Raw genomic sequence first — 15789 nt, forward strand, 5'->3', positions numbered from 1 at the left:
TCAAGAACACATACAGACTGAAAGGGATGGGATGGAATAGCTATCCCATGCAAATGGAAACCAAATTTTAAGAAAGAATGAAATAATAGACAAAATCATTATAAAATGATAAAGGAGTCAATCTAACAAGATAGAACATTTGTAAATATTTATGCATCCAACAAGGGAGTACCTAAATATATGAAGAAAATATTAACAGACCTAAAAGGAGACAGACAACAATGTAAAAATAGTAGGGGGCTTTAATATCCCACTTTCATCAATGGATAGATGACCAAGGCAGAAAATCACTAAGGAAAACTTGGCTATAAATGACATGCTAGACCAGATGGACTTAACAGATACCATATTTCCCCATGTATAAGACGCTCCCATGTATAAGACGCACCTTAATTTTGGGACCCGAAATTTGAAAAGAAAATGTATTACATAAAGTTACTGAACTCAAGTTTTATTCATCATAAAATTTATACAACTCCTCATCACTGTCAAAACTCCCATCCATTAGCTTGTTAATCATCTGTGTCTGATGATGAATCACTGTCTTCATATATTGCCTCATCCCCAGTTCCATCGCATTTGAAATGCCACAACCACTGTATAAGACACACCCAGTTTTTAGACCCCAAAATTTTCAGGAAAAGGTGTGTCTTATACATGGGGAAATACAGTATATACAGAGTATTTGATCCAAAAGAACAAAACACATACTTCTCAAGTATATATGAAGCCTTCCCAGGAAATCACATTAGGCCACAAAACAAGTCTTAATAAGTTGAAGAAAACTGAAATCATATCAAGCATCTTTTCTGACCACAATTGTATAAAATTAGAAATTAATTACAATAAGAATACTGGAAAATTCACAAATATGTTGAGATGAAACATGTTATTGAACAACCAATGGGTCAGAGAAGAAATCAAGAAAAATTAAAATTACCCTGAAACAAATGAAAATAGAAATACAACATACCAAACTTTATGGGATGCAGCAAAAGCATTTCTAAGAGGAAAGTTCTAACACTACAAAGCCTACATTAAAAAAAATAAAGATTGCCTGACCAGGCAGTGGCGCAGTGGATAAGAGCATCAGACTGGGATGCAAAAGACCCAGGTTCGAGACCCCGAGGCCGCCAGCTTGAGCGCAGGCTCATCTGGTTTGAGCAAAGCTCACCAGCTTGGACCCAAGGTCTCTGGCTAGAACAAGGGGTTCCTGGGTCTGCTGTAGCCCCACGGTCAAGGCACATATGAGAAAGCAATAAATGAACAACTAAGGTGTCACAATGAAAAACTAATGATTGATGCTTCTCATCTTTCTCTGTTCCTGTCTGTCTGTCCCTATCTATCCCTCTCTCTGACTCTCTCTCTCTCTGTCTCTGTAAAAAAATAAAATAAAAAGGTTTCTTTTGAAAAAAAAAACAAACAACAAAGATTGGAGCCTGACCAGGCAGTGGTGCAGTGGATAGAGCATCAAACTGGGATGCAGAGGACCCAGGTTCGAAACCCCAAAGTCACTAGCTTGAGCACAGGCTCATCTGACTTGAGCACAGGCTCACCAGCTTGAGCACAGGGTCACTGGCTTGAGCATGGGATCATAGACAGAACCCAATGGTCTCTGGCTTGAAGCCCAAGGTCACTGGCTTGAGCAAGGGATCACTTGCTCTGCTAGAGCTCCCCAATCAAGACACATATGAGAACGTAATCAATGAACAACTAAGGAGCTGCAGTGAAGAATTGATGCTGCTCATCTCTCTCCCTTTCTGTCTGTCTGTCCCTATCTGTCCCTGTCTCTGACTCTCTCTCTCTCAAAAAAACAAAACAAAACATAAAGATTGGCAGAGAAAGACAAATACCATAGGATCTCACTTATGTGTGGAATCTAATGAACACGATGAACTGAGGAATGGAACAGAGGCAGAGACAGGGTCACAGGGAGTAGAGGGACAGCTGTCAGAGGGAAGGGGGATGAGGGGACAGGATCAGAAAAGGTGAAGGGATTAGCTATATTATATATACATAATGCATAGAGATACAATAGGACAGCAAGTCCCAGAGGGAAGGGGGAGGAAAGAGGTAGGTGAGGGGAAACAAAGGGGGTGTAATGGGGGCACATTGTTGGTTGAGGGGGTTATATTGAGTGGACACTTGAATCCATGTTAACACAATTTTTTGTTGTTAGAGGGACAGACTAGAGAGAGATGAGAAGTATTCATTCTTCCCTGCAGCACCTCAATTGTTCATTGATTGCTTTCTAATATGTTCCTTGACCAGGGGGCTACAACAGAGTGAGTGACCCTTGCTCAATCCAGCAACCTTGGGCTCAAGCCAGTGACCTTTGGGCTCAAGCCAGCAACCATGGGGTCATGTCTATGAGCTCACACTCAAGCTGGCAACCTTGGTGCTTCAAACCTGGTTCATCTGCATCCTGGGCCAATGCTCTATCCACTGTGCCACTGCCTGGTCAGGCTAAATTTAAAATTTTAATAAAAGAAAAAAGGAAAGAAAAAGAAAGAAACAAAGATCTTAACCTAAGTTTGCACCCTAAATAAGTAGAAAAAGAAGAACAAACTAAGCCCAAAGTTAGAAGAAAAATACAAAATATCAGAATAAACAAATAAAATAGAGACTAAAATTTTAAAAGAACAATTAAACTAGGAGTTGGTTGTTTGAAAAGATAAACAAAACTGATAAACCTTTAGCTAGACTCACCAAGACTAAAAAGTAGACTAAATAATATCTAAAATGTAAGAGGAGACATTATAAGTGATACTACAGAAATACAAAGGACCATAACAAAACTACTATGAACAATTATACACCAAACAACTGGACAACCTATAAGAAATGGTTAAATTGCTAGAAACAAATACCTATCAAGAGTGAATCATGAAGAAATAGGAAAGTATGAACAGACCTTTTACTAGTTAAGAATGAGTTGGTAATCAAACTCATTCTGGTCCTGCCAACAAACAAAAGCCCAGGACCAGGTGGCTTCACTGGTAAATTCTATCAAATATTTTTAAAAGAATACCAATCTTTCTTTAACTCTTCCAAAAAAAAGAAGAGGAGGGAACACTATCAAAATCAATTTACAAGGCCCTCAGTACAGTGATGCCAAAACAAGAAAAGAACACAAGAAGAAAAATTACAACCAGTATCCCTGATGAGCAAAGGTACAGAAATCTTCAACAAGATATTAGCATACTGAATTCAACATTAAAGGATTATACCCCATGATGAAGTGGGATTTATTCCAGGGATGCAAGGATGGTTCAAATTAATCAATGTGATATACCACATTAACAAAATGAAAAATAACAATCATGCTCATCCCAACAGATGCAGAAAAAACATTTAACAAAATTCAACATATCCATTTATGATACAAAAAAAAACCCCTCCCGACAAAGTGGGTATAGAGGAAACATACCTCAACATAATAAAAGCCATATATGACAATGCCACAGCTAAAATAGTCAACAGGAAGAAGCTGAAAGGTTTTCCTCTAAGCTCAGGAGTGAGATAAGAATATCTACTCTTGCCAATTTTATTCAACACAGTACTGGAAGTCTTAGCCAGGATATTTATTTATGCAAGAAAATAAATAAATAAAAGACATCCAAATCAGAAAGGAAGAAATAAATGGTAACTATTTACATGTGACATATCATATAGAGAAAACCCTAAAGACCACCAAAAACCTGTTAGAAATAATAAACTAATTCAGTAAAATTGCAGGATATAAAATCATACAAAAATCTGTTGTGTTTCTATGTAATAAAAATTGTCAAGAAAACTATCCCATTTACAACTGCATACAAAAGAATAAAACACCTAGAAATAAATTTAACCAAGGAGGTGAAAGACCTGTAGTTTGAAAACTTTAAGACACTGCTGAAAGAAATTGAAGATGATAACAAGTAGATGGAAAGATATTCCATGATCATGGATTAGAAGAATATTGTTAAAATGTCCATATTGCCCAAAGCAATCTGCAGATTCATGTAATTCCTTATCAAAATTCCAGTGGCATTTTTCATTGAAATAGAACAAACAATCCTAAAATTTGTATGAAACCACAAAAGATCCCTAGTAGCCAAAGCAAGATGAGAAAGAAGAATAAGCTGGACATTGTGCTTCTTGATTTCAAACAATACTACAAAGCTGTAGTAATCAAAACAATATGGTACTGGCTTAAAACCAGACACACAGATCAACAGAACAGAATAGAGAGACCAGAAACCAAACTTATACATCTATGGTCAATTTATTTAGGACAGAAGCAAAGACTACAATGGGAAAGGACAGTCTCTTTAATAAGTGGTGCTTGGAAAATTGGAAAGCCACATGATAAAGAAACTAAACCACTATTTTACACTGCACACAAAAGTTAACTCAAAATGGATTAAAGGCTGGTATGTGAAACCTGAAACCATAAAAGCCTAGCAGAAAACGTAGGCAGTAAGTTTGACATCAGTCTGGTTGTAATTTTTAACCTAGCACCAAAGGCAAAAAAGCAAACTTAAACAAGTGGAAATATATCAAACTAAAAAGCTTCTGCACAGCATAGAAAACCATGAACAAAATTAAAAGGCAACCTACTGAATGGGAGAAAATGTTTGCAAACCATATGTCTAATGAGAGATTAATGTCCAAAGTATATAAAAAATTCATACAACTCGATAGCAAAAAAAAAAAAAAAAAAATCTGACAAAAAAATTGGCAGATGATCTAACTGGAGATTTTTTTCAAAAACAGAATAGCCAACAGGTACATGAAAAAGTATATAATATCACTAATCATCAGGGAAAAGCAAATCAAAACCACAATGAAGTGTATATTGCCTTGCACATGTTATAATGGCTATTACCAAAAAGACAAGTAATAGCAAATGTTGGTGAAGATGTGGAGCAAAGGGAGCCCTTGTACACTGTTAGTGGGAATGTAAATTGGTGCATCCACTACAGAAAACAGTATGGCGGTTCCTCCAAAAGTTAAAATAGAACTACTATGTGATCCAACAATTCTACTTCTAGAAGAAAACACTAACTTGAAAAGATGTCTGCACCCACATGTTCACTGCAGCATTACTTACAATAGCCAACAAATGTTAGCAACCTAAGTGTCCATCAGTGCATAAATAAAGAAAATATGGTATATATTTACAATGGAATATTACCCAGCCATAAAAAAGAACAAAATCTTGCTATTTGCAACATGGGTGGATCTTGAAGTCATTATGCTAAGCGAAATAAGTCAGGCAGAGAAAGACAAATACTGTATGATCTCATTTATGTAGAATCTAAAATGAAAACAAAAACAAGAAACCCTAATTTAAACTCAGAGATACAGAGAAGAGATTGGTAGTTGCCAGAGGCAGGAAGTGGGAGAAATATATGAAAGTTTTCAAAAGGAATAAATTCAGTTCCAAAATAAGTAAGTCCTGGAGTTGTACAGTATGGTAAATATAGTTAAGAATACTGTATTGTAATTTGAAATTTACTAAGAAAGTAAATCTTAAAAGTTCTTACATAAGAAAAAAAAATTGTTGTCCTGGCCCACAGTTGGTTAGACTGTTGTCCCGATACACTAAGGTTGCGGGTTCTATGCTCAGTCAGGGCACATACAGAATCAACCAATGAATGCATAAATAAGTGGAACAACAAATTAATGCCTCTCTCTCTCCGCTTCCTCTCTCTCAAATTAATTTTTAAAATATTTTTAAAAGAAAAAAATTGTAACTATATAACCTAGACATACTGTAGTGATCATTTCATAATATATACATGTATCAAAATCATTATGTTGCATACCTGGAATTAATATATATCATATGTCAATTATATCTCAATATTTTTCTTAAAGTTTTCCTTCTCAAATGTTTTGTTAACTCAGAACAGCTAATAAATATGGACATACTTTACTTAAATAACTACAAGAAGGTTTTTTTTTCATATGTCATAAAAATGGTATTAACATTTTATTCTATTTTTGTCTTACAGGTGTAAAGGGTCAAGTTTTTGATCATAAGGGAAATCCATTACACAATGTAATTGTAGAAGTCCAAGACAGAAAACATATCTGCCCTTATAAAACCAACAAATTTGGAGAGTATTACCTCCTTCTCTTGCCTGGGTCATATACATTAAATGTAAGTGTACAGGTCTAGTTATTGTTATTAAAATATTACAAAATTCATAGTACTTACTCACCTAGAAGGAATTTAAAATAAGTCTGTGAAGTCCAAAAGTAATACATCAAAATAGAAAGAAAAGACGTTAGACTTGCTTTTGGCAGGGACTGAGACAGGTGAGCATGAAAGGAACAAACCAAAAAATTTCCTTTTTTTCCCAACTGGCAATTTTTTTTATTTATTTATTTTTTTTTTTTTTGTATTTTTCTGAAGCTGGAAACAGGGAGGCAGTCAGCACACCCACCAGGGGGCGATGCTCTGCCCATCCGGGGTGTTGCTCTGTCGCGACCAGAGCCACTCTAGCGCCTGGGGCAGAGGCCAAGAAGCCATCCCCAGCGCCCGGGCCATCTTTTGCTCCAATGGAGCCTCGGCTGCGGGAGGGGAAGAGAGAGACAGAGAGGAAGGAGAGGGGGAGGGGTGGAGAAGCAGATGGGCGCCTCTCCTGTGTGCCCTGGCCCGGAATCGAACCCGGGACTTCCACACACACCAGGCCGACGCTCTACCACTGAGCCAACCAGCCAGGGCCAATTAATTTTTTAAATAAAGGCCAAATTCTATTTCTTGTGATACCTTTTATGATAAAAAAAAAAATGGAACAAACCTTAACAATAAGATTAAACAATGTAGCCAAAGTACTTGTAAACTTTATGAGAAATAGCATTTTAATACCCATTTCACCAAACATAGCTCCTGCAGTTAAAAAATAGATTTAGACAAAATTTCTTTAAAATTCCTTATAAGTAAAATTTGATCCACAAAATGTTACCACTATATTAAGCAAATGACAGACATATTTTATAGTCCTTTCATAAGCAAATGATGGTGAGTTTTCCAATCAATGCAAGTAAAATTCCACATTGTAGTTCTAATTTTTTTCGAAGCTGACAACGGGGAGAGACAGTCAGACAGACTCCTGCATGCACCCGACCGGGATCCACCCAGCATGCCCACTAGGGGGCGATGCTCTGCCCCTCCGGGGCGTCGCTCTGTTGCTACCTGGGGCAGAGGTCAAGGAGCCATCCCCAGCGCCTGGGCCATCCTTGCTCCAATGGAGCCTTGGCTGCGGGAGGGGAAGAGAGAGACAGAGAGGAAAGAGAGGGGGAGGGGTGGAGAAGCAGATGGGCGCTTCTCCTGTGTGCCCTGGCCGGGAATCGAACCCGGGACCCCTTGCATGCCAGGCCGACGCTCTACCACTGAGCCAACCAGCCAGGGCCTGTAGTTCTAATTTAAGGTGAATGTTTCTGAGTCATTTCTTCCAGGTAGGAAGCTTGGACTGGTTTGAGCCCAAGTTGGTTTTATGTAAATGAATTAAATGAGTAAGTACATGATTTAGTTGGCCGGATTGTGCCTCTTATGCTATGATAAAACTTTTCTCTAAGAAATTCAAGATTATTTTACTTTGTATAGTGGGTCTAATGCTAACAATAGCAGTTGTTCTGAAGAGCTACTCCTAGGAGAAGGTAGTCCATTCTGAAGGGAAAACTGGCTTTGTATTCCATCTTTAGGACATAATAAAGGCATGATTTCCCATTTATAAAACTATAGAATTCAGAGCCTCTGTGCTCCACAGGTTGTTCCTACAGTGCCCAGCAGCGGAGCTCATCAGTTTCTCATCCTCTTTTTATCAATCTTTCCTCCCACTGAGTGCATAGAACTGGAAAACTTCAATTCACTGTGACTCATTACATAAAAAAGGCCCTTTACTTTCCTGTTTTTTACTGTGACATTTCCATTCTACGAAAAAAGGGTTTTCCTTGTAGTGAGTCTAAATTATTTTATATAGCCCCATAAATAAGCCACACCTTTATAAAATAGTTATGAATAGTTCATTTCCAATTAGTTAGACTAACATAGTACATGTTGACTTTAGCTACTAGTTCTAGTACAAGATTGGAAGGCAAGATTTTGGAAGCTGAAATGAATGGCTAAAATACATACCAGTTACTGGTTACGTAAGTGTTACTCCCCATTCTTTTCTCTCTTCGCCATATATAATAAAAGCATTTTCTCGCTGGACATGATCTATAGTTAGTTTAGCATTGATTCTATTTTTCCTGATCATTTTCCCCAACTCCACGCCCCCCCCCACAAAGAAACAAATCTAGCTTAAAAAAATTCAGATTCATATGAACAAAACCAGTTAAAAATCAAAGCTTTTTAAGGAAGCAATAAACTTGTACACTTAGGTCAGCTGCAAGAAAAATAGAATAAATTGAGAAAAGAATTCCACTTATAAATAATCTTGATACTCAATCAGGATACTAAGTACAGACTTGGGACAAAGGGAAACAGTCAACTCTTTACCTTTATCCTTCATGAAAACGATGGGCAGGATCAGTCTATTGCTTCCCTCTCCTGACTTACATCTCCAGATAAAGGACCTGTCTGTATTTCACTTTGTAATCCCTGACAACAGCATTAACAACAATGATCCATATCAACGGACACTGGATAACTCTTTCAACGAGCAGAACTGAAGTGGTTACAAGCCTGGGAGGCCTGGCAGATTGTTACATGTGTTTCATAAAGGCTGCATTTTAGTCGTGGATATTAGTGTTTTCAGTGTTGGCACCACAAAACATCTGAAATCACTCAGATAAGTGTTTCTTGTTTCTTCTCAGGTTACAGTCCCTGGACATGATCCACACCTCACAAAGGTGATTATTCCAAAAAAATCCCAGGACTTCAGTGCTGTTAAAAAGGATATTTTATTTCCACTCAGAGGGCAATTGGATTCTATCCCAGTATCAAATCCTCCATGTCCTATGATTCCTCTATACAGTAATTTGCCAAGCCACTCAGCTGCAACAAAGCCTAGTCTGTTCTCATTTTTAGTGACTCTTTTTCATATATTGTTCAAATAAAGCAAAATGTGAAACTCAACCTCATCACCACCTGGAATCAGGGATTACTTATGCCAGGTTACTGCAAATCTGACTCCCTCTGCGGGACAACTGGACAAACTCCACCATCCTTCCCTTAGAAGATAAATCCTGCAACAAGCAATGTGGTGATAACAAAAGGAATGATTTAGTCTTTGTGAAGAATGGAAGACAACCATCTATCAAGTACTGCCCCCTTACACTTAATTTTAAAGTAGTCTTTAGAAATGTGTAAAAAGTTAAACATGAGAAGCAAAATAGAAGTTCCTACAAGAAAAAAAACAGCTAATTCTGTACACAGAGAGCCAGATGAATATGAGCAATGAACACAAACATGTATTGATCACCTGTTACATACAAGACCTTGCTATGAGTGCTATATGTGAAGAGATAATGCCATGAATAATTAGTTCTCAGGGCAGGGAAAAATGATGACAGGCCTGGAATAGTTTTCCAAATATTCTAAGGAAATACATGACAAAAATTAGGCAACCGTATCTCAGTGGCCCAAGAAAACATGGGCCTCTTGGGATGAAAAGGTGGTGACTACACAGTCCCAAAAACAATGAGTCAATTAAATAAGTGTCCCTACCTTTATGTACATGGATGCAGTCCTCTGTTAAGCTAACAACCCCTAAATGTATAAGTCTAGCCTCTTGCCTGAGCTTCAGACCCAACATTCAATTGCCCACTGCATATATGTGTGACCTAGGGGTACTTCAAACTCATGTCAGAAATTGAACATATGTACTTTTCTCCCTACAGCTGCTTTTCCTCCTATGTTCTCTGTCTCAATTACTGGTGCCACCAAACTAGAAACCTGGGAGTCATCCTTGATATTTCCTTCTCCTGCTCCATCCCATATATTCAGCCAATCACAAAAGACTGATGTTGACGATAAATGTTGATTGGGTCTACCCTCCCTCCATGGTTTCTAACACTGCCAAGTTCCAGCCATCATAGCTCACCTGCACCACTGCAGTAGCTTTACTGGTCTCTTGCTCCCAGCTCTCTCCTCTTCAAATCCATCCTGCACACAGCACTGAGGAAGGGGGTCTCTAAAACAAAAATCAACAACCTACACACCTAACATCCTGTTTGTGTCCCCTACGTCTGGAATACCATTCTGACCCACATTTTCCTTCTCCCTCCTCTTTTAAAACTCAGTTCAGGCATCAATTCCACCAGGAAGCCTTTGCTGACTATCATCCCATTCCTTTCCATTTCACCACCTCCCTGTCAATCTAGGGGCCCCTCTTCTTGGCTCTCCAAATGAATCAGATTGCTTCTGTTATCGGATTTACAACACTGTATTATAATCTACTTCCATGTGTGACTTTCTTCTAGTAGAGGGTAAGCTCTTTGAGATCAGGAGCTCTTTAATTTGTTTGAAAAATGCATTTTTATATATTCAGAGAACACACTGGGAACTGAATAAATGAACAAAGGGTTCCAGCAACCTGCTAGTCCCAATCTCTCCCCAAAACCATAAAGGGCTTTGAGTCATTTTATGAAACTATATAGATCCTCTGCTTTGGCAATTTCCAGGTCACTGGTAACACTAACAGAAGAGTGTTTTTATATATGTGTCAAGAAATAAATTCAAACATGGTGCTTTTATTGGACTTTGCATTTATCTTAAGGTTCATAGTAAAGGTATTATGTTACCTGTTAACACTACAGCCACCTTTTTTTTTTATTGAAAAACAAAACTTTTACCGTCAGTACTCAATATGAAGCAGTTATTCTCCATTATAATGAGAGTTGACCTAACTTAAAACATTAAATGAAAGAATTAAGAAAAAGCATCAAACAGAAAAAATATAGCAACCCTGGTAAGCAGATCTCTAAGTGCTAAGTATTGGTCATGGAAAATGAGTTACCTTGGCTCTTATTTTAAATCGAAAGTTCTGTGGGATCTGAAAACAAAATTATACTGGGTTTGGTACATGGTGAATGCTGGAGAACCATAATGAATAACAGCAACATGGGCATTTAGGAGCTATTTTTGTGCCAAGCTTATTGTACCAGCATAAAATCATACATGCTTAATATTAAGTTTTCAATCTTTTAATTCTTTTAAATCAAGTAATAACCTAAATATCTCGATCATTTTTATTTCAATAAGCCATAATTTATTATACTTGAAAGAATATATTAATATATTGCAGAAAATGATTTTGGTATATTACATATAAAGATATATAAAATTTGGCTTGATTTACCATCAAGCCTTAAACAATTATTTTTTTTTTAGCAGGGGTGGGGGTGACAGACAGGGACAGACAGGAAGGGAGAGAAATGAAAAGCATCAACTCATAGTTGTGGCACCTTAGTTATTCAGTGATTGCTTTCTCATTATGTGCCATGACCGGGGGGCTCCAGCCAAGCCAATGACCCCTTGCTCAAGCCAGCAACCTTGGACGCAAGCCAGCGGCCTTTGGGCTCAAAGAATCATGTCTATGGTCCCACACTCAAGCCTACGACCCCGAGCTCAAGCTGGTGAGCCTGCACTCAAGCCAGATGAACACGCACTCAAGTCAACAACCTCGGGGTTTTGAACCTGGATCCTCCGCATCCCAGTCTGATGCTCTATCCACTGCGCTACCACCTAGTCAAGCAAGCCATAAAAAATTCCTCATTCAGGCATTCTGAGTTCTAACTTTTCCTTTTCCAAGATAGCAATTTTTTTCTTTTTTTAATCTTATTTTTTGTTTTTTATTGTCATTTATTAAATTTATTGGGGTGACATTGGTTAATAAAATTATAAGAGCAATTTTTGAAAAAACATGAACCAAAATTTGAACTGGTTCATGAGCCTTAATGTTAAGGAAATGTTTTTAAAATTAGAAATTTTATGAGAAAACAAAATTCTTTAGAGATCAGCAAAACAATTAAGATAATCTCCAAACCAAATCTATACCCAATTTGAATTTACAGTAATTCAGAGCAGGTCTGGGTTACATATTTTCAGCAATGCCTCTGTGCTCCACAGTTGTGGCCAGGATTTAGTAAGTATAGTAGAATCACAGCTGCACCCTGCCACTAACCTAGCAAAATGTGTCCAAATAGGAGGAGAAACTATGGAATTCCAACTGCAGTCAGACCCCCACATCTCCCTGAATAACACCTTCCTTACTGTTCCCCACCTTTGTGTGTTGCTCAGGCTCTAAATTCAGGTATAACTCCTTTTATAGAAAAACCAATATGGAACATGTCTTCAAGCATGTGGCAGCTAAAGAATTAGGCAGGAGCCCTGGGCTCAAACTCACCCCACATTCAGTTTCCTTACCTGTAAGATGAAGGCCTCTGCTTGACTGATTCTGTGGCTGTCAGAGCCACACTGGTGCTGTTTTTGGTGCTTGTCCAAGTGGAGGAAGGGTATTTAACACTCAGGTGGTAGATATTTTGAAGGCAGTGTAACTTATCCAGGACCAAATCTTTTGCCTCAGATACAAACAGAATTGGCCTGAAAACTGAAATGAAACATTTAGTTAGCTAGAATCATTTAATTATATTTAAGAAAACTCATGAAGTAACAGTTTCTGATTACCTACTCAAATTATATAAACATGAATGAACCTAAATGGTGGGAGTATTTTCAAGAAATGTTAAATCCCTGCTGATAAGTATCAGTATTAATTTGGGTGTTGACTTTATCACATTCAAATTTGAGCTGTCAGATATACTGGACATTTTGTTCCAGAAGCAAATCTGCATGTTCTACCTTTAGAAAGCAAAAAAATACGACACTTGATTGTAAATATCTTTTCCTAGGGAATCCAGAAAATTGAGCATAACATCTTGCCTCCTGGCAACAGGTTAAGTTACCTACTGAGAAGTTTGATTCTTGTTGTACACAGTGAAAATACAGTTAATGTCTATTTTATGACAAATCCCTTTTAGCTTCCTCGTGACTCAAGATGGGGAGAGAAGGAGAAAATGGTTAATAAAGAGAAAAGAGAAAATGTTAACACCTAAAACTGAAGTCTGGAGAACGTCTCAAGTCAACGTTCTTGTTATAGGGTCTGTCACTAATAAGTAGATGTTGTGCTGTATTGCTTACAAACCATCTTATCGTGCTTTAGTATATGCACTACTCCGCAGCCTTTTATAGAAGTTTCACGATGATTTTCAAAGTTTTCTCAGTGATTTTCTAATTAAGAACTTTAAGTGCACAAATTAAGACTTTAAAGTTTTATTGGGTATTGGCCACGACTACCTCTAAACTCAGTAAATCTAGAATGTCTGTTATTCTTAATAAATTAATATTCATGTAAACAATGAATGCTGTTTCCTTCTATTACATTACCTTGAAAACAAATATTTATGCAAGTGTAACGAAGTCCACATACTAGAGAACTAATTACTACCAAATAAAGACCAAATTTAGTGACCTTTAATGAAGCAATACTGCAATACAATAACTCTTCACAGCCCAAACAGTTCTGTCAAAAGTTTATGATATATACCAGTGGTAGTCAACCTGGTCCCTACCGCCCACTAGTGGGCGTTCCAGCTTTCATGGTGGGTGGTAGCAGAGCAACCAAGGTATAAATAAAAAGATAGATTTAACTATAGTAAGTTATTTTATAAGATTTATTCTGCCAAACAGTGAAAATCCGACATAAAGTATTTGGTAAGTAATTATTATTATATGCTTTAACTTGCTGTAACTCTGCTTTATAAATATTATAAAGTTACTTCCCTACTTTATAAATCACCATTACTGTGGAACTGGTGGGCGGTTAGAAAATTTTACTACTAACAGAGATACAAAAGTGGGTGGTAGGTATAAAAAGGATGACTACCCCTGATATATACTCATCCTAGTCTGTTACATTCCAAGTTAATTTGTACCATGGGTAGATAATGAAAAGTGTGCCTTCTGAGAAATACACACACACTTTGAAAAATTTAGAATGTAGTTAAAAGGTCTAAATCATGCAAGAAAGAAATGGGATTTCCCAAGGGTACTTCAACATGGAGCTATTTTCTTAAGTAATTTAGCCTACTGCCTTCCCCTTAAACTTAACTTCTTAGACTTATAAACACATTTTGAGAAATGCTGCTAGAGGGAGAAGTCTTTAGTACTAATCGCTAAATAAACAAATATCCAGATAATAGTGTTTTTAAAACACAGAGCATACTATTTGCTTCCTACAGGAATTAGAAAACAAGCCCTTACCATTCGTCACTGCAACCCATTATCAAATTTGTAGTCACAGAGAAACTAGGCTCAACTTTATGTCTGCCCTCTGAAACATACTAAAAAAGTTAAGATTAAATGAGACACGACCAAGTAGAAAACAGCTAATTTACAGGTATCAATTTCTAAAAGTGGTAACTATCTCAATTTAGAAAATAAATTGGGATCAGTTTTTCTATTTCTAAAAGAGAATTCATTTGCAGAAATTTCCTGGTATATTTTAGCTAGACTACAATATCTAAATTTGCAACTCAGAGAGTTCAGTACACACTATACAACCTGCTCGCAAAGCAATGTACAATTTTCAAATCAACTAAAATTTAAAATATTAACCATAAAAGAAAAGATAAAAGAAAATGAAGTATAAACAAGTAATTAGTCCATGTTTTGAAAATTTTTATCTACTAGTTTTATAATGAAAAGCAACTAATACAAAGAGTGGAAACCCAAATTTTAATTTTTTAATTTTTATTTTTTTGTATTTTTCTGAAGCTGGAAATAGGGAGAGACAGTCCGACAGACTCCCGCATGCGCCCGACCGGGATCCACCCGGCACGCCCACCAGGGGGCGACGCTCTGCCCACAGGGGGCGATGCTCTGCCCCTCGGGGCGTCGCTCTGTCAAGACCAGAGCCACTCTAGCGCCTGGGGCAGAGGCCAAGGAGCCATCTCCAGCGCCCGGGCCATCTTCACTCCAATGGATCCTTGGCTGCGGGAGGGGAAAAGAGAGACAGAGAGGAAGGAGAGGGAGAGGGGTGGAGAAGCAGATGGGCGCTTCTCCTGTGTGCCCTGGCCAGGAATCAAACCCGGGACTTCTGTACGCCAGGCCAACTCTCTACCACTGAGCAAACCGGCCAGGGCCTGGAAACCCAAATTTTAGAAGCACCAGCTTAGACAATAGCTACACCTTCTTCCATATTCACTGAAGCTTTCCAGACTTTATACTAGTGATTAACTTAGGTCAACATTAATAAATTTTCTAATTAATCAAAGATCTTTCAACACTAAAGCATAGTATTTTTATGCATAGCGTCTCGTGAAGCTCTGAAGGATAGTGTATTTCAAGACTGAAACATGAATCTAGCTTTAACTGAGAATAGAACTCTCATTTCTTTGCTCTCCAGCCCAGCACGCTCTCTTGTGGGAGTATTCTGTCCATAGTTAAGTCTTCCTACTTAGGGAATGACTTCAGAGAACCCAATGTGCTGCTTCCACCTTGTGGTTTAATAAGTGAATAACTAAAAAGAGTTGGTCTTCACATGTCTCTCTAAAAAATTAGTGTGATAAAAGGTGAAAAAGTATTTAATACAGAAGGATTTTGTTTTTTCAGAGACAGAGCTAGAGTCAGAGAGAGAGAGAGAGAGGGACAGAGAGACCAGAACACAGAGAGATGAGAAGCATCAATCATCAGTTTTTTGTTGTGGCAGTTAGTTGTTCATTGATTGATTTCTCATATGTGCCCTAACTGGGGGGCTACAGCAGACCGAGTGACCCCTTGCTCGAGCC

General features: G+C 37.7%; 1 protein-coding gene across 1 annotated transcript in view; it reads left to right on the forward strand.

Moving 5' to 3' along the window:
* CPM (carboxypeptidase M) overlaps nt 1–10938 on the forward strand; it is an 89442-nt gene extending 78504 nt beyond the window's left edge. Inside the window, exons 8-9 of the mRNA XM_066257817.1 lie at nt 6003–6151; nt 8815–10938. Coding sequence (XP_066113914.1) covers nt 6003–6151; nt 8815–9057 — 392 coding nt within the window. The 3' untranslated portion in view covers nt 9058–10938. The remainder of the gene's footprint in view (nt 1–6002; nt 6152–8814) is intronic.
* Nucleotides 10939–15789: the final 4851 nt, after the last annotated feature.

Source organism: Saccopteryx bilineata, chromosome 2 (assembly GCF_036850765.1).
Source record: "Saccopteryx bilineata isolate mSacBil1 chromosome 2, mSacBil1_pri_phased_curated, whole genome shotgun sequence".
Classification (NCBI taxonomy): Eukaryota; Metazoa; Chordata; class Mammalia; order Chiroptera; family Emballonuridae; genus Saccopteryx; species Saccopteryx bilineata.